The sequence below is a fragment of the Podarcis gaigeae genome (genome assembly GCF_964106915.1).
Source record: "Podarcis gaigeae genome assembly, chromosome: 15".
NCBI lineage: Eukaryota > Metazoa > Chordata > Lepidosauria > Squamata > Lacertidae > Podarcis > Podarcis gaigeae.
Genome location: NC_139692.1, coordinates 33,579,882 through 33,605,200, shown reverse-complemented (window position 1 = coordinate 33,605,200; position 25,319 = coordinate 33,579,882). Strand labels below are relative to the sequence as shown.

At 47.1% G+C, this 25,319-nt stretch overlaps 1 protein-coding gene across 4 annotated transcripts in view; it reads right to left on the bottom strand.

The window, feature by feature from the left end:
- Nucleotides 1–25,319, bottom strand: part of SH2B2 (SH2B adaptor protein 2) — a 54,481-nt gene that overhangs the window by 19,422 nt on the left and 9,740 nt on the right. For all 4 annotated transcript variants that reach the window (XR_014558336.1, XM_083714533.1, XM_083714534.1 and 1 more), the window contains one exon: nt 3,596–4,480. Coding sequence is in view for 3 of the 4 variants with exons in the window: in XM_083714533.1 (XP_083570659.1) it covers nt 3,596–4,453 (858 nt within the window). In the remaining variant the exon portion in view is untranslated. The remainder of the gene's footprint in view (nt 1–3,595; nt 4,481–25,319) is intronic.

Below are 25,319 nucleotides of genomic sequence, written 5' to 3'. Positions count from 1 at the left end.
CAGGACCAGTGTTATGTGGTCTCGGGGGCCACTCCCAGTCACCAGTCTAGCTGCCACCTTCTGCATTAGTTGTAGTTTCCAAGTCACCTTCAAAGGTAGCCCCACATAGAGTGCATTGCAGTAGTCCAAGCAGGAGATAACTAGAGCATGCACCACTCTGGTGGGTAGGTAGGGTCTCAGAATAGCCTCAAAGTAGTAGGAAAACAAAAGTAACAGAGTTTTTAGGGAGAAGAGCTCCTAGTTTAGCAAAGTTTGTGTGTGTGGAGGGGTGTGTGAAAGAGGGGAGGGGGCTTCAGTCCACACTTCTCTTTTCCTAGGGATAAATTAAGCACTGGCCCAGAGAGCTGCTTTAAGCAACCGGTCCACGACCTCCTCCTTGGGGATGGTAGAAAGGTTAGAAGGGAATGAATGGAAACAAGATCTCTTGCTTGTTTGGCAACAGCCAGAGAGCAGGCACCATAAAAGGGCTTCACCAAAATGGGATTTTCCATGCGCCCTTGTCCGGTCCCCCCTGCAGAGTGACAAATTCCCTTCGGCTCAATTTACAGAGACGCCGTGATGAGCGAGGGAAGGTTTCGTGCAAGGCTATGCTTGAACCCGGAGCAGGCACACAGGCTGCAGGCATGAAACTGCGTACGGCTGCTGTCTGTTTCACACCCAGCTGTCACAACAGCTGGTCTAGCAAGAAATCCATAGAATGGCCAAAAAGGAAACACGCTCCACAAATCAGCAGCAAATAAGCCGCTGCGGTCACAGAGCGGTTTCTTGATACCAAGAGAAACTGCAGGGTGTGTGGAAAGACACCGGAAGGCTATAGGGACATAGGAAGCTTCCTTATACAGAATTAGATCAAGGGTCTGTCTAGCTCTGCATTGCATAGCCCTGGTCTACTCCAGGGTTTCCAGACAGGGACCTCTCACACAGCTGCTCTCCCCACTTGGGAGATGCCATCGGGGACTGAATGTGGGTCCTTTCTGCATGCAAAGCATCGCTCCATTACTGAGCTGTAACCCTTGCCCAACAATAATAGAATTCAGCTCCCCTGAAAATCCTAATTTGTATTTTCCTTTTTTTTTTAAAAAAGCAAGCTGCTAGCCCCTATTGTTTCTGTTATTTTTATCATTGCCTGGATTTGCCTCCCACATGTTTAAGGCCGCACTGGAATTCCCTGGGCAGCTCGGCCTTTCTGGCTAAAAATATATACTTGAACCTGTGGGCAACAGATGCCTACTGAAACCACAGAGGCCAGAGGGAGTGGCCAAACAAAATTTCCGCAGGGTCCAAGGGCCTCCTGCCTGGGGACACCCAAGGAAGGCATCCTTACGCAACATGGTGCCCATGGGTGCCAGACTAGATCCAGACCTGCTTAGCTTGTAGCGCTACAAGAAACTGGACCCCCTTTCACAAGTCACTTAGCATGACTGTGCTGACTGAGACTCATGGGAGTTGTAGTCCAAAACTGGAAGGCACCAGGTTGCTGTGTAGGCGGAAGGGGAAACTTTTAGGCATATATAACGGAGCAATTGTGAGAGAAAATGACATCTGGAAACAAGCTACGGGGGGCGGGGGGGGGGAGGCATGAACAAGCTTCTTATCTACTGCCGCTTCCCAGACTTTTAGAGAGACAATCGATTAAGGATAATAAAGCGCGCGCGCACACACACACACACACAAGATGTGGAAAAAATAAGACAGGAAAGGATTCAACAAAAGACAAAGCACCAGCCTGGCTGGCCTTAATTCCTTTTGCTTTTACATGCAGCCTTTTAGGAAGGAAATGGGCCCCCGGGTACTCAAGGGAGCAAACTGGCTCAATACTCCAGTAAAAGGATCTCCAGCACTGGAAGAGACTTTGGCCTGGGACCTTGCAGAACCACGGCCTTCTGAGCCAACAACACTGGCCAAGGGCCTGACTCAGTATACTGGATTATGTATATTTATCGATTTCATTAGGGTTCCGTTCCATCCTTCCTCCCAAAAGGAGCCCAGAGTGGCAAAGAGCATCAGCAAAACAATACAATGCGAACAAAAAATAATACAAAACTATGCAGCCCTTAGTTAAATTATGGAAATCAGTCCCACAGCAGGCAGTGATGGCCACCGACCTGGATAGCTTTAAAAACAAGGATTGGAGAAATTCATGGAGGAGAAGGCTGTCGCCGGCCTGCTAGCCACAATGGCTATGCTCTGCCTTCATGGTCAGTCGCAATTGCCACCTGGCAGCACCCAGTCATTCCATCGGGCTGTGGGAGAGATGACAAAAGGGGCTTGTTCCATGAGCTCAGCTGAAAAGCCAGCTCTATCAGGCACCTCCTGTCCCCGAGCTGTTTCTATGCCAGCTGGTCATTGTAAGAACTACTATTTAAAATCGGCACCCAAGTAACCTTACTGTATGTTGTGAAACATGGACCACTTGTAAGTGCCATCTCCAACTCCTTGAAAAATTCCATCAACAGTGTCTTCGAAAAAATTTACACATCACTTGGGAAGACAGTTGATCTAACGTCAGTGTACTGGAAGAAACAAAGATCACCAATGTTGAAGTAATGATTCTTTGACATCAACTTCTTTGGACTGGTCATGTTGCTCGGATGCCTAATTATTGTCTTCCAAAGCAACTACTCTATTCCAAACTTAAAAATGGAAAGCATAATGCTGGTGGTCAACAAAAGAGGTTTAAAGACTCTCTCAAGGCAAATCTTTAAAAATGTAGTATAAACACTGACAATTGGGAAACACTGGCCTGTGAGTGCTCCAAGTGGAGAACAGCCTTTACCAAAGGTGTCATGGACAAACTCAGAACGAAAGGGAGAAACATGCTAAGAGGAAGGCATGCTTGGCAAACCCTCACCGTGACCAACTCCTGCCTAGAAACCTATGTCCCCACTGTGGAAGGGCGTGTGGATCCAGAATCGGCCGCCGCAGTCACTTACGGACTCACTGTTAAGATCAGGTTCATGGAAGTCAATCTTACTCAACTATGGTAAAGGTAAAGGGACCCCTGACCATTAGGTCCAGTCATGGCTGACTCTGGGGTTGCGGCGCTCAACTCGCTTTATTGGCCGAGGGAGCCGGCATACAGCTTCCGGGTCATGTGGCCAGCATGACTAAGCCGCTTCTGGCGAACCAGAGCAGTGGACAGAAACGCCGTTTACCTTCCCGCTGGAGTGGTACCTATTTATATACTTGCACTTTGATGTGCTTTTGAATTGCTAGGTTGGCAGGAGGAGGGACCGAGCAACGGGAGCTTGCCCTGTCGCAGGGGTTTGAACCGCCAACCTTCTGATCGGCAAGTCCTAGGCTCTGTCATTTAACCCACGGCGCCACCCGCATCCCTGAGTGATCGCCAAAGAAGAAGACTCAGATACAAGCCATTTCAACTGGAAGTAGACTACAGAATGATGATTCCTTTCACCCTTCTTAGGGTGAAATTTCACTTTGAGTGCAGAGAAGCATTCGGCTTCCCGATCTCTGTCCTCTGGTTAGTTGGCTTCTCTGCACCTGCAATCCGACGCTCACCCCACTGAAATAAAAGCAAACAAACAAAGCCAATACATACATATGAAAGGCAGGTTTTAGCTACGAAAGTCCTTACCTTGGGAGGAACGTAAAACTCGAGAAGGAACTTTTCTCCCTCCATCTTCACAGCTTTCCTTAGCAACAACCGACACTTTTGCCACTGAGAACTCCCCACACAGTTCGTATCGTCAGCGACCATGTAGCGGAGGGTCCCTTCCCTCTGAATGTCCACCAGATCCACCTTGGAAGACTGCCCCTTCGAAAGGCGCAGCTTGTGGGTCCATTTCTCCCTGGAATCGCCATGCTCCTTGTTCCCGGGAGGGCAGTGTTCTCTTTCGGACCGCCTGCTTTGTGTGGCTTCTGCACCGGGCTCCGGGGAAGACCTCCTGTGCCACATCTCCTTCATGCCATCCACCACGCACAAGCTCATATTCCTCAGGGAAAAGCCTTTCTTGAACTTCGGCTTGGAGGTGGCATGGACAGAGACATCCTCCGAACTCCGGGATTGGCCATAGGAGGAGACCTTCCGGGCCTGGACCTGCTGTGATTGGCTCAGATACCTGCCGGAGGAGACGGGGTTGTCCATGCTGTCGAGGGACTCTGTGGAGGCCTGCTCCTTCCTCGGCAGGAGGTCCTGCCCGTAAGGCATGTGGCAGTTCTGAAGCCCGACAAATGGCACGATGTTGTATTTGGTGGGGGAATTGGAAACGAACACCCTGTTGACTTCCAAGCTGAAGATGTCCAAGAAGTTGGCGGCAAAGTGGTGGGAGAAGGAGGTCTCTGCCCCGGGGGTGTCGTAGTGTGGATTCTCCTTCAGGAACTGGCAGAACTTTTGGGCAAAGTCCACTGCAGCGGCCTGGGCGTGCAGCTCACAGAATTCCCTCCAGTCGGGAAGCTGGGAGGGAGGATCTTGACAAAAGGCATCACCATTCATGACTGGTCCATTCCACCTTCTGGCAAACTGCCCAAAGGCAAGAAAGACACAGTGAGAGATGGGCAGTCCTGTTCGACACCCACCCAGCCACCCAGTTAGAGCTATTGCAGGGAAGCAGAACCTGTTTTAGCCCGAGGGCCACATTGCCTTCTGGACTGCCTTTCAAGGGCCATATGGCATTCGTGTGGCGAAAACTGGAAGAAGAATGATTATGAATGTTATCTTTTGTGCAGTAGGCTAGCTTCGTCACCGTGATGCATCCCTCTTCATTCCCCAACCAAGCATGCAAAGAGTATTGCCATCATTTATTGTTATCTGCATTTATCAGTCGCTTTATACAGTAAAAATTCTCAAAGCAACTTGACAAGGTAAAATGCAACACATAAAAAGCTATTTAAAACCGGTGGCTGGGTGGGGAATCAGAGCGACGAACAATATAGAACATATAAAATGCTCATACAGCAACTTATTAATATGAACAAGTGTGGCCCACTCCACCAAGAGGTGAGAATCACTGTAAGAGACAACATTATTTAGCCAGGCCCCTAAAGATGGACAAGGATGGCACCAGGCATTTATCCCTTGGGAGAGCCTTCTACAAATGAGGGGGCCACCACTGAAAAGGCCCATTTCCTTCACACTCTCTCAGGTGGAACACACAGAGAAGGACATCTGATGAAGATCACAAGGGTTGGTTCATATGGGGAAAGGCATTCTTTGACGTAATGCAGTCTAGAGCTGTATAGGGCTCTAAACATCAATATAAGCACTTTTAAATCGAGACCTACCCTGACCTCTGGCTTCATCTTCCAAAAGAAGGTAGGAGCCAGTGCCCGACTCTCCTTTCTGGGTGGTGTAGAATTGACCCCCTTCCCAGCTGTATATTTAAGAGACTCCTTTGAGACTGAATCCAGGGCACAGTGAGTGATCCCTAGGTCGGCCCAAGGCAAGCCAACCTGATTCAGGACCCATGGAATTGAGGCCATGGGTTGGGTGGGTGCTGTCCCCATCCCTAGTATTGTCTCCAGTCCACAAAAAATTATCCCATAATAAATTTGCTAAATTACCGTACGACTTACTTTGCGGTACTTTATTTCATGTGTTCCTTTTGGGGAGAAGTGGGGCCCTATTTTGGGAATGACAGCCACAGTAGTCCGGCCTTGACTCATGGACACCCTAGATGAGTACAACGTGGTTACACAGTGAGCAGGCAACTCAACGCACATGGGGAAACTCTCTCTTCACCCGTCCTTTGCTGTCTGATGGTCAGAACAGACACTCAGAATTTCAAGAGAGTTTCCAGGCCACGGTAACTTTTGATGTAGCTCTCCTAAGATCAGAAATAAATCAGCATCACAAAGCCTACTCTTCCTTGGGAAGTGGTTAACTCAGTTTGGCTAAAGAGACTCTGGAAAGGAAGGTTTGTGGACAGCTTTGCTAATGGGCCATGGGACGGACAGAATCTCCTGCCTAGTGGGAAACTCTTGGCAGTGATCAGGAAAGCCACTGGTTGGCATCGGTTTGAGGTTGATCCACCATAAAGCAACAGAGAAACCCCAAACATTTTATTGTGGTTTGGAGTGCCTTGGAAGAACCAGTAAGTGCCAGACATAAAGAATTAGGAGTAACTAGTCGGCACTGAGAAGGACTCTGGGCTAAAGATGTCCAGAAACATCTGTTGTATGCTGGAACAGACAACGGAGACCTCTTGGTTCAGTGCTGAGGCCTCAAACACACATTCACCTCTCCGCAATGCTGGAAGGGGAAGGCAGGCATGTGTGAGTCACACAGGCTCCCAACTGTCACTGTTTACCAGGAACAGCCTCTATTTTGCGCAATCTGTTCCTGTTTTCTGCAACAACACCCCTGTTCTCGCCTTTTGGAAATGCCTTATTAATTGATTTGGTTGGCTGGGCTTGCTACATTCAATTTTCCTTCAGGGGTTCTGGCCGCCTCTCTCCCCCTGCCTCTGCATCTCTGTTTCGCTCACTTGAAATATTTACAGGATGCTCTTCAGCAAATGTTCTTGAAGCAGCTCATGACAAAACAATAAAAGTCACAGTTTAAAAACAAGTCAACGGATTTACAGTAAAACAAGACAAAGCAGAGCAATAAAGTAAGATCAGAGTGCCAGCATGAACCCTCAAGCGCATAAAACAGCCTGAGCAAAAAGGAAATGAAAGAAAACGTTTTCACCTGGCACCTAAACCAAAGATGGAATGAGTAGATGTTTCGGGGGAGAAGGTATTCCCAAGATAGAGGGGAACAGCAGAAGAGGGTTAACCTCTGGTGCCACCCGCCTCACATACACTGGTAGAACTGAGAGCTGGATTACAGAGGCTGATATTTATTATTATTATTATTATTATTATTATTATTATTATTATTATTATTTACATTAATTCATTCATAGATCTCAGGGCAGTTCACAATATAAAATTAAAATATAAAAAGCATGATTGAGGAAGATACATGCTGTATCAAATAAAGACTATAAGGCCATGTTAAAACAAAAAATTCCTTCCAGTAGCACCTTAAAGACCAACTAAGTTAGTTCTAGGTATGAGCTTTCGTGTGCATGCACACTTCTTCAGATACACAGGAATTTTTTGTTTTGACTATGGCAGACCAACACGGCTACCTATCTGTAACTGGAGCCAGTGTTCAAAGCGAAGAACGGCGCTGAATTTGGGGGTCACTTTCCTCTCGCAAATGCTAATTCGCTAAGCCAGAAAACAACTCTTAGGTGAGCGGAAGAGGTTATCCACTGGGGCAGAGGTGGACAGCAACTGGACAGGTTCATATGAGGAAAGGTAACCCCTCGGGTAACCTTTGGTTACAAAAGCTCTGAGAGGTGAGGGGGAATACATCCCTTGTGTGAATGCACAAAAATGAGCATTAAGCCAGTGTAACAGTTAGAGTGTTGGACTAGGACCTTGAAGATCAGGGTTCAAATCCCACCTGCCCACCTCAGCCATGAAGTTCACTGGGTGACCCTTAGGCAGCCACCAGCTCTCAGCTTAACATCCCTCAAAGGGTTGTAAGGATAATATGGTGAGTGAGTGAGTCATGTACACCACCACCCGTAGCTCTTTGGAGGAAAGGCACACTATCAAAGCAATAAACAAAAACTTTATCGGTGCATGACGTGTGTGAAGAGAGCAAGAATAGCAAACAGGCTGGGGAACTTTAGGCACAGGTGCTGTGGTCTTCAAGTCTCTCTCTGTCCCCTGGGACTCTCCCCAAGCCACCCTCACCCAGCATGGCTTTGAGGAGCGTCTCCACCCGCATCACTCAGCCCAGACACTGACGTCCAGCTCCAAGGGTCTTCTGGAGGCTCCCCCACTGCAAGAAGTGAAGTTACAGGGAACCAGGCAGAGGGCCTTCTCGGTAGTGGCACCCTCCCTGTGGAACGCCCTCCCACCAGATGTCAAGGAAATAAACAACTATCTGGTTTTTAGAAGACGTCTGAAGGCAGGGAGATTTTTAATGTTTGAAGTTTCATTATGTTTTTTATGTGCTGTACGCGGCCCAGAGTGGCTGGGGAAACCCAACCAGATGGGCGGGGTATAAATAATAAAATTATTATTATTATGCCTGGAATATGCCTCTAGCTTTCCAAATCTGGTGTGGGGAACCGAAGGCCCTCTAGGTATTGCTGAACTACAACTCCCATTCTCCCTGGCTACTTACTTGTTTGTTGCTTTATGGTACATTATGACCTATCAGCTTATCCCTGTTAGGCAAATCAAGGCAGCTATTTTTTAAGAAATCCAACAAAATATAGTGGTACCTCGGGTTACATACGCTTCAGGTTACAGACTCCGCTAACCCAGAAATAGTACCTTGGGTTAAGAACTTTGCTTCAGGATGAGAACAGAAATCGTGCTCCGGCGGTGCAGCGGCAGCAGGAGGCCCCATTAGCTAAAGTGGTGCTTCAGGTTAAGAATAGTTTCAGGTTAAGAACGGACCTCCGGAACGAATTAAGTACTTAACCCGAGGTACCACTGTATTATGTTGGAGAATCTCATGTGATGCACGCCCCCACTGGTGGAAAGGTAACAGTGACTCTCCTCATAAATGTCAGACAACTAATCATGTTGACAGAGGTGTGGGCTTTTGGGTTTTTTAAAGCCTTTTCAAGTTCCACAGGTTGAGTCAGGCTGTTTCAAATTCCCAGCTGTCCTTGCCAGAAACTATTTTTAATAAAGAGACGCTTGAGTATTCCAAGATGTGGCAAACGATAAATAGCGCAGAGCACACAAATTCAAGCCCCAACTATGTCAGTGACTCCAGAGAGGAGAGTCCTCAGAAAGTCAGAAGTTGCGAGAGGCATCAAAGGGCAGATCTGAAAGGGCCCAACCACACGTGGTTGCATGGATCTTTCAGGGGCAACTTTGCAAACTTCATTTATGTAGCACCACCGAAGTGCATGGCCCTTGACCACATAAGAAGAGCCTGCTGGATGACGCCAACAACTCATCTAGCCCAGCCTCCTGTTCTTACAGTGGCCGACCAGATGCCTGTTGGAAGCCTGCAAACAGAGCACGTTCCTGTCCTTCGGTTTCTAGCAACTGGTGTTGCTTAGAAGGCTTGTTTTTGCTGCCTCCAACTCCGGAGACAGTGCACAGCCACCGCGGCTAGTCAGTATTGATAGCCGCCTCCTCCTCCATTAATTCGTCTAATCCTCTTTTAAAGGCATCTAAGTTGGTGGCCATCAGTGCTTCATGTGGGAGGGAGTTCCACAGTTTAACTCTGTGATGCAGGAAGAAGTCCTTCCTTTTATCGATCCTGAACCTTCCAGCGTTTAGCTGCATTGAATGTCCATGGGTTCTAGCATTAGCAGAGGGGAAGAAAAGCTTTCCTCTATTCCATGGGTAGGCAAACTAAGGCCCAGGGGCCGGATCTGTCCCAAACGCCTTCTAAATCCAGCCCGCGGACGGTCCGGGAATCAGCGTGTTTTACATGAGTAGAATGTGTCCTTTTATTTAAAATGCATCTCTAGGTTATTTGTGGGGCATAGGAATTTGTTCATTTTTACTTTCTTTCAAAATATAGTCCAGCCCCCCACAAAGTCTGAGGGACAGTGGACCAGCCCCCTGCTGAAAAAGTTTGATGACCCTTGCTCTATTCACTCTCTCCATGCCATGAATAATTTTACACACCTCTATAATGTCACCATTTTCTCCAAACCAAGAAGTCCAAAATGCTGCCACCCTTCCTCACAGGGGAGTCAGCATTAACCCCTTGGGTCATTTTGCTTTTGTTTTAAACCTTTCCAGAACTATACACAGTATGCCAAGTAGTCAGAACATAGGTTTGTATAATGGCATTATGATATCAGCAGTTTTCAATTCCTTTCCTAATGATCTGTAGCATGGAATTTGCCTTCTTCACAGCTGCCCTGCACTGGGTCAACCATGTTTCATGTGCAGTCTCCCTGCCTGCAAAGAGCTTCCATGAGCAATTTAGATTTAATTGAGGGAGGAGACAATTTGCCTGTACACATAACATTAGAGTTGCACGTAAACATGCTTGTTCCTTTTTCCAGGGGTCAATGCTAACTTAAGTGCTGGAACAAAAAAGGCTTTCAAATGTCATCATCATTAATGCACAGAGCTCTCCAGAAACCTTTTCTTTTTCTCCAAATGCAAAGATTGAAGCATCAGCAATTGGGGGTGGGGGCATGAACATGAACACACACACACACACACACACACACACTCCTACTTTGACCGGGGATAACCTTTCAAGCTGACCGGGCAAAAAACAGGCACTGAAGCCCACGAGACAAAAATCTAGGTAAAAGCGTGTAGTGAGGGGAGGAAGGAGGAGGTCTATTCAAGGTTCGGCTAACAAATTTACAAAGAGCCTAGCGAGGAAGGGAATTCAGAGTGGCATTGACATTTTGCTGATGCAAAGCAGAAGCAACCTCCAGGGCTCCTTCGCTGCCTTTTCTACCTGCTTCCACCATCATACAGATATGGATGTGTTTTGACAAGTTACCCAATACAACTGTGAATGCTGCTCAATTGCAACTCTCATCAAGCCCAGCCAGCACAGCCAATGGCCAGGGATGATGGGAGATGTAGCTTGGCTGACTCAAATGCATTTTGGGGGGAAGGGGGGGTCAGTCTGGATGAAACCTAAGGAACCTTCCACACACCTGCCGCCGTGAGTGCTAGAAGGCAGACCGCTCCCTGCTGCAAGGCCCATTTCCACCTGGCTAGGGGGCAGAGCCTAGACTCACCTTGAACAGTTAAAAGAGGTTCCTAGAAGGCCGGAGGGACGTTGCTGGAACAACTCTTGGGTTGGGGCAACTGGCTAAAAGGTTTTACAGTGTTTTAAATTGTTATAATTTTGGTTCCTCTGTTATGTTTTTGTCGGGTTGGCATTGGTTAAATGTTTAGCTAGGGTTGGTGGTTATTTTAATTTGGGTATACAGTGGTACCTTGGGCTACATACGCTTCAAGTTACATACGCTTCAGGTTACAGACTCCGCTAAGCCAGAAATATTACCTTGGGTTAAGAAATCTGCTTCAGGATGAGAACAGAAATCATGCAGCGGCAGCGCAGTGGCAGCAGGAGGCCCCATTAGCTAAAGTGGTCTTCAGGTTAAGAACAGTTTCAGGTTAAGAACAGACCTCCTGAACGAATTAAGTTCTTAACCCGAGGTACCACTGTAACTGTAAACTGTTTATTGTTGTTGTTTTTATTGTTGTTATTGGTTTTCATTGACTTACTGGTCAATACCCAACCTCCCCCATTTATCTTTAAAATAAAGAAAAAAAGAGTTGAAATCATTTAAAAATAATAACTGACCACTCCCATAGGTCCCTGCTACGATGTGAAAAGGTCTTGACCACTCCAAAACAACCCCCCCACTCTAATTAAATAATGATAATAATAATAATAAAGTTGGCCACACCCACTCTGACACATGACCCTCAGAGACTCAACTGTGGGTCAATGCAGCCCTCAGCTGGAAAAAAGCAAGCCACCCTTTTCCTAGGAGACCCCTTGATAACTATTAACAGCAGGTTTCAGCTCGGCATATGCCCACCCACCACACAATTGCTGTTCCACACCTCTTTCTACTCCTGGAACTAAGCGAGAGTGACAGCTGAACTCTTCCTTGTCAGGCAGATTTTCCATCAGACAAGACACAGCTAGCCAACCAGGTCACAAGGCGTTGAGAGATCAGCTCTTCCTTCTACATTAATACACAGAAGGTCTTCCCATCGTTCCCCGATTCCTCCCCTTCGGATATTGCTGACGTGATGGATGGGATTCACTCATCCATTAGAAGTTCAGCTGGTTGACCCCAGGGCAACAAAGCGAAAACACCCAACAGATAACACACACCCTTTCCTTACTGATGTTTTTCAGCGAACTAAGAAACTTCAGGTGTACAGTGGTACCCCTTGTTACGTACTTAATTCGTTCCGGAGGTCTATTCTTAACCTGAAACTGTTCTTAACCTGAAGCATGACTTTAGCTAATGGGGCCTCCCGCTGCTGCCGCCATGCAATTTCTGTTTTCATCCTGAAGCAAAGTTCTTAACCTGAGGTACTATTTCTGGGTTAGTGGAGTCTGTAACCTAAGAGCGTATGTAACCTGAAGCGTATGTAACCCAAGGTACCACTGTCCAGTCATACCTTTGTTTTGAACGGAATCCGTTCCGGAAGCCCGTTCAACTTCCAAAATGTTCAGAAACCAAAGCGCGGCTTGTAATTGGCTGCAGGAAGCTCCTGCAGCCAATCACAAGCCCCATCAGATGTTCGGCTTCCAAAAATAGTTCACAAACCGGAACAGTCACTTCCGGGTTTGCGGTGTTCGGGAGCCGAAACCGTCAAGAATTAAGCTGTTCAAAAAGCAAGGTATGTCTGTATTTTAACCAACGGTGAGCCTTTTAGGTGAAAAAAATAAAAAGAGCAAATGTTAGCACCTTTGTAACCTCAAAGCTGGACTACTGTTGTATGCCTCACACAGGACTGCCCTGGTGACTATTTGCAAGAGATCAAGGGTGCTGGCCCCAGTTCCAACATGGATTGGTCGACTCATATAGGGGGGCCATGCACCCTATTTTGCAGAGTAAAGCTGCCCTTTGGAGAGCTGCCTGGTCCAAGTCTGGTTTAAAGGTACAGAACCCTAGAAGGGAGAGCAGGAGAGGCCTTGAAGACTGACAGCAATTTGCACCTAGACAACAGACAGCAAACCAGTCACAGCAAGCACATTGGGCTTATACCCACACAAATAATGTATCCTGTATCTCCAATTAAGTTACAAGAATTATTTCTAAATTCACGCCTATACATAAAATTAGCCTAGCACAAATTATATGCAAACCTGTCCCCTTTTGCCTTTTTAATCAAAGCCTAAGTGGCTGGAAATGACTAAAAATAACCCAGCCTCATACATACAGCAACAATCACAGATGTCACAGTTATATTTCCTGCATCAAGCATGCTTTGTTTTATTCAGTACTTTTATTTTTAAAAGGACACTCAAGGCGATGTACGAAGCTTTAAAAAAAAAGACTTTAAAAATTAAATTTTAAAAAATTAAAGCAACTTTTAAAGCCTAGCCTAAAGAAGCCAACCCATGCTTTTACCTTCAGTACAGTGCATCCAGTTCATGGGGGGCAAGGGAGGGGGGAAGATTTGGCCACCCCAGTAGACTAGCTGTATCTAAGTCTGGAGTAAATTACGGCAAGCGTCACCTCTCTCTCAAACCACTTCCTCAAATCCTTTGTTTGCTCTTTCCCCTCCAAGTAACCAAAAATTTCCCCTATGAAGCCTTTGGAACAACTGTGTAGTCCTCTATTCCTCCTGAAACTAAGCCCTGGTATGTGTAACTGAACCAAAAGCATCTCCCCTCTCCCACCTGGTTCACTCTTGCATTCATCTTCCTCCGCTCTTCTCTATGCCATATTTTAGATTGTAAGCACCTTGGAGCAGAGAACATGCATTCTGCTTGTTACTCTAAAGCACCACGCACACTGATTGCATTATATATATAAAAAAGCCTTAGGCTTTATTATGATTGCTTATTAAATTTATACCCTGCCCCCCCAAATGGAGCCCAGAGTGGCAAATAACATGCAATAAGACAATAAAGACATCTTTAAAATAATCCCAGTACAGATGCAGACTGGGAAAGATCTCTATATAAAAGGCTTGTTGAAACAGGAACATCTTGAGTTGGCACCCAAAATACAACAAAGGACAGTGCCTGTCTTATATTCAAGGGGAGGGGATTCCCAAGGGGAAGTGGTGCAGAAGAATAGGCCCAATTCCTACATTGTGTGGAACAAGCTTCCTGAAAAATTGCTATACACAGGAGGCCCTCACCTGCTGGGTGCAGTGATCGACTGGGTGTGGCGGTGAGATGATCTTTCAGGTATCCTGATCCTAAGCTGCATAGGATTTTATACCCCAAAACCAGGCCTTAGGGGACTGCTTGCTCTCTACCAATGCCACAAATTCCACCAGTTCTTTAGGAACCTGCCTGTACGGTGACTCATTCAGAGAGCTAGAAAAACACACACACCCCTCATCTATCCAATCTACAGAAGGAGAGAGGTTGCATTCACATAGCAGTTTACTCCATTTCCCCAACTGTTGATTTTTACATTATATTTGAGATTTCCCATGACGTAAAAGCCCTTTGAGAAAACTAATGTAATATGGCACCAGTTTAGTGCTCATTTCCTGGGCTCCCCCCCACCCCCTGCACCTCTCAGGTGGGCGCCATTCCCATTATAAGAGAACAAGGGAGGTGTTCATAGTGACACCTCTTTTCCTAGGAAAACAGCACTGGTCATTTCCATGTTATTTGATTCCGGGGGGGGGGGGGATCTGTTTGCAGCCCACTTAATTTGGAAAGTCATGCGATTAAAGTGATGAAATCTGGAGTGGCAGACCTGCATACAGTTCTTTCCTGCTGTTTTTAGGGGGAGCGGGGAAACACACATGTGCGTAAGGCGGGGGAGAAGTACTGACATTTTACAGTGATGTTCATTGTGGTGTCATACCACGCCTACTGATGAAGTCAAATGTTAGCATGTTATATGGATAGGCATCAGTCAACAAGCCATGGCTCCATAATTCAACAGGTACTGCAGTATGAAAAGTGCATTAGAAGCGGCAGCACTATAATTAGCAAAACCATTGCAATATTCCCCCAAGTCAGAGTGCACCCAGAAAGAGTGCTCAAATGACAATCATTATAGGAGAAGCCTTCAGAAAAGAGAGATGAGAAGCCAAGATACAACCAACAACTAGGGGAAGGAACACAGGGTTCCTTCAGACAACCGGTTTACTGAGCATTCACCCCGATTTGCTTGCACATAAGGAAAACTGCTCCTTTTCCCTTATGGGGTATTCCGGAGACCGTATAAGTGGGTTTGCTATGGATAGGAGAAAATAACAGAGGCCAGCCAGAGTACCTTGGGTTAAGAACTTAATTCGTTCCGGAGGTCTGTTCTTAACCTGAAGCACCACTTTAGCTAATGGGGCCTCCCGCTGCTGCCACGTTGCCGCCACACAATTTCTGTTCTCATCCTGAAGCAAAGTTCTTAACCCGAGGTACTATTTCTGGGTTAGCGGAGTCTGTAACCTAAGAGCATCTGTAACCTAAAGTGCCTGTAACCTGAGGTACCACTGTATTTTGAGAAGCAAAGTGGCTAGTAAGCCTGGTCTTTACTCAAGGAACTATTGCAACAGGGTCCCCACTCACCACACGCAGGAAGGAGAAGAACCCTGAACAATGGTGCACAAGCCCTTATACCTGTACAGTCTTTTGAAATTGCCCACCCTGTACTCAAGACCACCACCCCAAAACATCATGCATACATCACAGAAGGCGGCAGTCTATAGCAGAAATCCTGTTTGCCAGGATATCTGATAATGGTTACTGATTGCATTCCCTGGGAAATCTGGCCTTTCTTTTGTGATGGTTAATAATACTTTAGTTCCTGAATCCAGGTCACAGGTTCACCCTATTCATGCACAAATAAGCCCTTAAGACAGGATTTGTAAGCAAAAAGGTAATATGAAGGCTTTCCCCATTTGCCTCCCTTACTGCAGAGGAAAATTTGAGGTCATTGGGACAGTCAAAATGACTTCAGGATTGTTCTCCCGTACTATTTCAGACACATGTTTCATATATTTAGATAGGTGTGCATTTATGAATATTCTATATTTGAGTCCTTAAAATTCTTATAACGAAGGATAGCCTGCACATATCCTTTATTGAGCATTTGTTCCAATTTGCTTGTGAGGAGGTCAGATGGCAACAAGCATCCGTCCTAGCTTGTTTGTGGGGTGTTTCTTCAGATTCACCGTTAGTTTATTCCACGTTTTTCAGTACATTTCCCCATTGGGAAAAATCATTTTGAAAGAAAAAGGGGGGGGGAATGGGTTCATTGCGTGGGGGCAAACAACGTGCTTTTAATCCACTTTAACCTCACAAACCTACATTTCCAGAATTACCAGAATGTGGCTGAGCTGCATCTCACAAAATGCTGACAGCCTGGAAACATCCACAGATAAGGGAGGATGATAACCCACCCTTGGCATGTAGACAGAGAGGAGAAAAATTCCCGCTATGGCATCACACATACATCCCTTTCATCCTTATGAGGCCAACAACTGTTCAAAGGCCCTCACTGGAATCAAACTCGAAAGAGACACTTGGAGAAGCAGATCTTGATCATTAGTGAAAATGCGCTTTCTTTCATCTGCCTCTGACATGAAAGCATCAAGGGGGGGAGGCAGCCCTTTTGTGAAAGAAGGGTTTGGGGGAGTGAAAGAAAGCTGTGACCGCCTGCAGAAAAAAGGGGGCTGTTGATGCCCCAGAGGGCTTTTAAATCCAGACAAGGGCAATTAGGATTGCACCATTTAATGGCAAGGGGGTGTTGTTGTTGAAAGCACCTCTTTCCTCAATGAAATAAGATGCAAGCTTTACACTGAGATGGTTAACGAACCAGAAGGAGAGATAATCATGGGTTGTAATTTAAAGCCCCTCCCTCCTGTGAGTTTCTGCAAATCATGACACAGGGACTATCTATGTGTTTAAAGAAGGGCTGTTTAAGTTTCCATCATAGGGCCAGGGAAGGGAAGCCTGTGTCCTCCCCACAGATGTTGAACCCCAACTTCCATCAGCCATAGAAGTCAGCACAGCCAAAGGTCAGGGATGATCCCTCTTGCAAGGGATGCAGCGAGGGTTGCCAGGTCAGGAGCATCTCACATCCTGAGATTTGAGAGCCCAAACTTGAGACTTTGGGGTGACCCCTGGTGATGTCACGGGGGAGGGCCCTTGTGGTTGTTCTTCTGCGCTCCCTCCCACTACTGAGCCCAGGAGATGGAGGTTAATTGGGAGAGGGGAGGAGGGAGCAGAGGAGGGCAGACCACCCAGAAAGACTATGCAATAATTTGCAGCCGGCTTCTGCCAGGCTAAAGCTTGCAAGTTCCATGCATATTCATATATATATATATATATATAATCTTTAGAGGTAACTCAGGCTCACCTGGAGATTCAACCCCTTTCCCTGCCACCAGAAGGGGGCCAAGCATATCTGGAGTCTTCAGGTCAGCTTAAAGGTCTGGCAACCCGAGATTGAATCGGGGATCCTCTTGTTACCATTCTCCATCCCCCCATTTGCCAAGCCAAATAATGATTGCATGAAGAATAAAAGCAAGATTTTAGACGTGCAAAGAGGGGAGGGCAAACAGGGAGAAATGAAGAGAAAGTAAGCCAAAAGGGTCTTTCTGAGAAGCCCCTTCTGCTGAAGCAAGGCCCCGGGGCAAAATGACCCCGTTGCTATAGCTCTTGAGGCCCTTGGCTGAAACTTGCAAGGCTGCCTTTTCACACTGCCATCTGCAATCTGTCTTCAGTCAAGCAAACAGTCATCTCTCTGTTTCGTACCAAGCTGGCCAGGCAAGCACCACTCCCACCCCCCCGGGCTGGGTGTCCCAAGCTCTGATTGATAATAACTTTGCTGTGCAAGCCTCCCTTTCACAGAACAACTTCCTAAAGTTGGGGGATTTTTTGAAACCACCACCACCTCCACCCACCTGTACAACAGGGCACAGAAACTGTCATTTTGTTTTTCAGAAAATTTCAACTCACAAAGAGCCGTCTCTCTACAGCGGGGCTGAGGAAACCTTTCTCAGCTAGAGGGCCGCTCACCCTGTTGGGTGACCTTCTGAGGGCCACGTGCTAGGGGTGGAGCAACTTATGCAAATTTTACCTTTGTACAGTAGGCCGCTTTCTACACAAACACACCTCTCAGAGCTGGAGGACCCTTTCCAGGCAAGTAAAATCACCCAAAGTTCAAAGCAGGCTCCAGTGATGGGTGCTGTCTAGGAAGAGTTCCGAGGGCCATTTGGAGAGAACTGGAGGTCCACATTTGCCCCCTTGACATGAGGTTTCCCAACTTTGTTGCAAAGTATCAGAGCAGCAAACATTCCCCCTTCGGGAGGAAATTGGACAACACACAACTGAAGTGTTATTAGCAACCAGAGATGTGGTGCAGTTGATGTGTTTTTTAGCTCAGCGAATTATGGATTGTCCAGCCAGTTGGGGGAGGGGAAGAAATGCGCCGTTCATGTCAACCACTTACTGGGCTAATGCAACAACAGTATATAATCCCAGCCATCGACTGACATTTTAATTAGCAAGAATGGAGGCGGAGTGGTGGGAGAAAAAGAGGAAGAAGACCCCAATGGCTAAATGGCCATGATTCCCTGAAGAGATAGAGAAAAAGGTGGCCAGCAATTGGGTTGTGAGCCGGCTCCCTCCCAGGGCAATTTGATCATCGCCAGTTTTGTTCAAGGTGCGGATAGAGGCACCCCCACAGACTCACTCATAAGAAAAATACTGCTAGAAATCGTAGCTCTGTGGGGGGGTGTGTGTCTCCTAACAGATTTCACAACCCTTAATAAACTATAGTTCTCATGTTAAAGCAGTATAAGAATGTTTTAAATGTATGGTGTGAATATGACCTAACTCGGCTTCCCTCACCCTGGAAATTGCCTTTGGATTAAGACAGAGGCAGCCAGCCTGGGCTACATTGACACCTGGGGACCGGGGTGGCACTGTGGCCTAAACCACTGAGCCTCTTGGGCTTGCCGATCAGAAGGTCGGCAGTTTGAATCCCCATGATGGGGTGAGCTCCTGTTGCTCTGTCCCAGCTTCTGCCAACCTAGGAGTTCAAAAGCACGCCAGTGCAAGTAGATAAATAGGTACCGCTGCGGTGGGAGGGTAAACGGTGTTTTCATGTGCTCTGGTTTCCGCCACGGTGTCCCGTCGCACCAGAAGCAGTTTAGTCATGCTGGCCACATGACCTAGAGAACTGTCTGTGGAAAAACACCAGCTCCCTTGGCCTGAAAGCGAGATGAGCGCCACAACCCCAGTCGCCTTTACATTGACATCATGCATTTGAAGAACTATGACACCATGTCTGCTTAGACATGGCTTCCCCCAAGGAATTCTGGGAACTGAAGTTTGCTCATGTTGCTGAGAGTTGTTGGCAGACCCCCATTCCTCTCATAGAGCTGCAATTCTTGGGACTGGTTTAAAAACACATCGTTCTGCACAGGGAACTCTGGGAATTGTAGCTCTGAGGGAGAATAGGGTGCCTAACAACACTCAGCACACTTAACACACTACAGCTCACAGAATTCCCCTCTTTAAAAAATTGCTACTACCTCCAACATCATCACTCCCCCCAGGAATTGTGAATGAAATGACCCAAATTTGTATGCAGGTAGGGGGTGTTTAATTTTCATACAGTTGCATGGTTCCCCCCCCCCTTACTTTTGTATATGTCAATAAATTACAGTGGTACCTCGGGTTAAGTACTTAATTCATTCCGGAGGTCCATACTTAACCTGAAACTGTTCTTAACCTGAAGCACCACTTTAGCTAATGGGGCCTCCTGCTGCTGCCGTGCCGCCGGAGCACAATTTCTGTTCTCATCCTGAAGCAAAGTTCTTAACCCAAGGTACTATTTCTGGGTTAGTAGAGTCTGTAACCTGAAGCGTATATAACCTGAAGCATATGTAACCCGAGGTACCACTGTATATGTTCTTGATTAAATGAATAACAATAAATATATTTTTAAACTTTTATTTTCAAATAATAAGCTCAAAATGCCAGCTGGAGCAAGTTTCAGTCATGCAACCAAAGTTCAGAAAGGAGGTTGCTTGTCTAATCTCAGGTGGGAGGGAGTTCCACAGGCTTGGGCCCACTAAACTGAATGAACGGCTTCTAGTAGTTACAAGCTGTGCTTCCAAATGGGAGGAAAATTCTATTGATGCCTACCAGCCATAATAGAACCTCTGTGCTTAGGAATAGTCCAGCAATGAATACCTGATGCTGGAAGCATCAATGGAAACAAGTATGTCAGCTTTATACCCTGCCTGTGGACTTCCCAGAGAAAGCCAGCTAGACACTGGACGCTGGTTTGGTGGACTGTCGGACTGATCTTGCATGGTTCCTCCTCCTGTATTATCTCTTAGCCCAGCCTACCTCACAGGGTTGTTGTGAGGATGCAATTGGGGAGGAACAAATCAATGTATGCTCTCCTGAGCTGCATGGAGAAAACCGTGGGATGTAAATACAGTTAAATAACTAAACAAATCAGGCCTGCCTACTTTTTCCTAGCACTGCTGCTGCACACAAACAAGCCTGAGGAATGAGAGAATCCAGGTCAGGAATAAATTTCCTTATTTAACATATTTTCTAGCCCAACTTGCATGTAAACATTCCCCAGCAGGAAACAAGAAAAAACGGCAATCGTTTACAACACATAAAATAAATAATATCATACACTGGGGGTTGTTTCCAATGCTAGTCCTACTCAAAGAAAACCCACTGAAGTTAATGGAGATGACTAACATGGGTTCATTCATTTCAGTGGGTCTACGGTCCCAGCGCCTGCCAACCTAGCAGTTCGAAAGCACCTCCGGGTGCAAGTAGATAAATAGGGACCGCTTACTAGCGGGAAGGTAAACGGCGTTTCCGTGTGCGGCTCTGGCTTGCCAGAGCAGCGATGTCACGCTGGCCACGTGACCTGGAAGTGTCTCCGGACAGCGCTGGCCCCTGGCCTCTTGAGTGAGATGGGCGCACAACCCCAGAGTCTGGCAAGACTGGCCCGTACGGGCAGGGGTACCTTTACCTTTACCTATGCCACACTGAACTTAGGGAGATCAACCAAAAGATTACACCTGAACATTAAAAATCGCCCAATTTAAGATCCTAAGAAGAGCCAGCTGGTTCAGGCCAATGGTCCATCGAGCCCAGCACCCTGTTCTCACAGAGACCAACCACATGCCTGTGGGCAAGCAGGATTTAAGCACAATAACCCTCTGCTTCCAGCAACTAATATTCAGAAGCATTGCTGCCTCTGACCGTGGAGCCAGAGCACAGCCATCATGCCTAAAGGTAAAGGTAAAGGGACCCCTGACCATTAGGTCCAGTCATGGCCGACTCTTGGGTTGCGGTGCTCATCTCGCTTTATTGGTCGAGGGAGCCGGCGTACAGCTTCCGGGTCATGTGGCCAGCATGACTAAGCCGCTTCTGGCGAACCAGAACAGTGCACGGAAATGCCATTTACCTTCCCGCTGGAGCGGTACCTATTTATCTACTTGCACTTTGACGTGCTTTCGAATGCTAGGTTGGCAGGAGCAGGGACCGAGCAACAGGAGCTCACCCCATCGTGGGGATTCGAACCGCCGACCTTCTGATCGGCAAGTCCTAGGTTCTGTGGTTTAACCCACAGCGCCACCCACGTCCCAGGCCATCATGCCTAGTAGCCTTCAATAGCCTTGTTCTCTGTGCATTGCTACAGTCCTCTTTTAAAGTCATCCAAGCTGATGGCCATCATCCCTGCCTCCTGTGGGAGGCAGTTCCATAGTTTAACTATCCACTGAGTGACAAAGCCCTTGCTTTTCTCTGCCCTGAATCTTCCAACTTTCAGCTTCATTGGACATCCACGAGTTCTAGCATTATGGGGAGACAAACATTTCTCCATCTGCTTTCTCCATGCAATGTGTAATTTTACAAACTTCGACCATGTCGCCGCTTGCTCACCTTTTCTCTAAACCAGGAAGTCCCAAATGCGGCAAACTTTCCCAAATGCGGCAAACTTAGGGGAAAGACTGCATGTTGCTTTTGGGTTGCCATGGACAAGATAAAGCAACTAACAAATGAACAATTTTTTTAAAAGGGGGAGTCGCTCCGTCCCCTTGATCATTTTCGGTGACATTTTCCGAATTTATTATAAATGTTACCCCTCTTCCATCACCTCCTGAACAGGATTCATGACAGGATATTGCAGCACTGAGAGAGTTTCCACTCGCTCCAGCTCTGCCTCATTGATGGTGGAGGGAGCAGAACTTGGAGAGCGGTGCCTTTTCACCTCTAATAACACCACCACACTGGTGCGGCAAGAAACTTCACTTCCTCCCAGACCAGCAACGGAGACACCAGGCTGTATCCCTTAAAAATAGGAGTAGGCAATGTTTCTTCCCCTTTCCAGGGCCACACATTCCCTTCACGGGCAATTTGTTGGGGGCCACATTCTGAATTATGGTGCTGGAGGAGATTCTTGAGAGTCCCATGGACTGCAAGAAGATCAAACCTATCTACTCTTAAGGAAATCAGCCTTGAGTGCTCACTGGAGGGACAGATCGTGAAGCTGAGGCTCCAATACTTTGGAGAAGACTCCCTGGAAAAGACCTTGATGTTGGGAAAGATGGAGGGCACAAGGAGAAGGGGACGACAGAGGACGAGATGGTTGGACAGTGTTCTCAAAGCTACCAGCATGAGTTTGACCAAACTGCGGGAGGCAGTGGAAGACAGGAGTGCCTGGCGTGCTCTGGTCCATGGGGTCACGAAGAGTCGGACACGACTAAACGACTAAACAACAACAACAACATTCTGACTGTATGACTGCCCCTTTTCCACCTGCCTGCTGCCCTCTTCTTCTGTCTCTTTTTTCTTTCAGACCAGCTGTTCTCACAGCCAACGACCAGATATCTCTAGAAAGCATAAAACAGGACAGGAGGACAATCGCCATGCCCACTCGTGAATCCCACAGTAACTGGGATTCAAAGGCATATCGCCTCCAATACTGGTTTAGCACATAGAAGGCCCCAGGCTCAGTTTTTGTCACCTGAGACCATGGGAGCCTGTCAGGGCAGACAGTAGTGCACTAGATAGACATGGTATAAGACAATTCTTATATCACAACCACTGTAGGCTGCAATTTATTTGTTGCATTTGTATCTCACGTTTTTCTGCAAGGAACTCAAGGCAGCTGACATTATTTAACCCCTCGTTTATCCCCACAACAACCCTGTGAGGTAGGTCAGGCCAAGTGGCAGTGAGTGGCCCAGGATGGGCTTCATGGCAGAGTGGGGGATTGCTTTTGAACCTTGGTCTCCTACAACATGGCTCTCTGAGACGCTCAAGTCGAAATGCATATGCTTTGCATGCAGAAGATTCCAGGAGTCCTGGCTGTCTCTTGGCAAAATCAGAATCTCAGCATGGTGGGAAGTTTTAAAGGTTTTATATAAGAAGTCAGTGCAACGTTCCAGCATGGGTTTACGGGGCTGCAAATTCATAAGGCACAGCAGAGATCTGCAATATGTCACCAGGTGTAAGCTGCTTTCTCCTTTTGAAAAGCAGGGCAGGCATAGCTATTTGCATAGCTGGTGTCCTTTAGAGGCTTGGCATGCAAGATTTTGTTTGTGCTGGTCCTGTTGCCTCCATGTCCTTGGAGGAGTTTTCGGAGCCATCTTGCCCTTGGACTTATCCCCAAGCACCTTTCCAGAAGGGGATGGTTCTTCACTGACTGGGAGGCAACTGAGACAGTTCAACAGGTGGGGAGGTGTTAGGACAGGGGTATTTGATGACTTGCAGGTGAGCCATTTTCTTGACAACCTGCTTGGCCCTTCCCCGAGATCCAGGCCTTGGTCCCGCTATCCACTGTGCAAGTGTTAGGAATTTGCCAGGCGCGTTTTGCACCTGGCTATGAGCCACCTGCAACCAAGTGAAGATGCCTGGGTCCCAGGATGGCGCCTGACGTCACCACCATCTGGAGGTGCGTCCTTGGATTTTGACTGTTTTCACACACTAGCAATACACCCTGTAGAATTCTATCTGTATCTGCACAATCAGAATGAATTTCAGGAACCAAAACGTCGTATTGAAAAATACAGCTTTCTAGCTGCCTGGTCCCCAAATGGCAACTAAGCATTCTGTTTTGGTTTAAGGAGCCATTTGGCGCCTAGATTATAGATCTGAGTTTCCACCAACCGATGTGGTGAATTTCAAAAGCAGCCTCTTCCCATAAGCTTCCGCTTCCCCTAGTCATCAGTACAAGTTTACTTGGATGACAGCCTGCCAATGACTTTTATTTCCAAGCATGGACACTTCAGAGCTTGAGGAGGATGAAATACTAGCAATGTTTTGTCTCTGGGTGAGCAGCATTCCTTCCCCACCTCCCTGAGATGGGAACAAGCTTTTTCTTTTTCTTTAAGAAGCATAATGGGGATCTATAGAATATAATATAAATAGCACATCAGACTGGCTGTCTCTGTCCACTCCTGTCTGAGCCAGTCAGGAAGCTCCTGGTTTGGTTTTGTTTCTTTTCTTTCTTAATGCCAACTAAATAGTGGCGTTTCACCCCTCCCTGCTGAACAGTCAACGCCGCCTTCCCTTAAATGCAAGCTTTGACTTCCTGCCCAGACTGGCTGAAGGCTCCGTCTGTCACTCAAGGCTTAGGAAACATTTGTCCGAGGAGGCAATAAAACCTTCTCGGATTCTTTATCCGCTGCCCTATTAGGAATTCGTCCAGCCACAGAGTAAGCAAGCGTAGCCCTTGGCTCGGCAATCCATTCCGTTTCCTTCTTCTGATAAAAGCAAGGAAACAGAACAGAAATTTGCATCTTGTGCACAGAGCCGGCATCACCCGATGTTTGCACGAGTGTGTGCAAATTACGTAGACATGCCAGGCGGCCTAAATCAGGGGCAGGCAGACTTCGGGCTTGCGGAATCTATTTTCTGGGATGTGTCCTTGAATTTTGACAAAGGCACCTGCTTGCCTGAATGGAGGATAAAAGAGAGGTGTGTGTGTGTGTGTGTACAAAGTAGCCTAAGTTTTATCTATGTCCATTGCTCCACCCACTTTTGCCCCTGGCCCCACCCACTATTGGCATGGAGCGCTCAGAAGATCCGGTCCCCATGTGGCCCCTGGGGCCAGAAGTTCCCCATCCCTGTTTCACAACAACAGCCAAGTGTACTAAATTGGCTGAGGAATTATGGGAAATGCAAATCTATACCATATTAACAGCACTGCCGTCTAACACAAATCCGAGCTGGGAAATTCAATTACATGCAGCATGTGAGCTGCAGTACTGCTACACTTGCTGCTAATTACTTTCAACGGTGCAAACTAAACAAGACACTTTGCAGAAATTCCCGTGATCCCTGGCAACCTGCACAGAAATACCTTCCCATGCAAAGTGGTCCTCTCTGTCACGGGTATCGCGCTACAGCTTCACCATCCAATCCTTCCAATATAATCTCAAACACTCCCCCGCTGGGTGTGACTGGAGACTCCGGGTTGTGTCCAGTTATAAGTCCTACACTCAGAGTAGACCTACTGAAATGGATGGGACATGAGCAACTTGCTCATTTGTTTCGTTTCTTGATTGCATGTCTATACCACCATTGCAGCCCTAGAAAGGATAAATGCATGACACCATTCATTCAGTGTGGTGTAGTGGTTAAGAGTGGTGGACTTGTAATCTGGTGAATCGGGTTTGATTCCCTGCTCCTCCACATGCAGCTG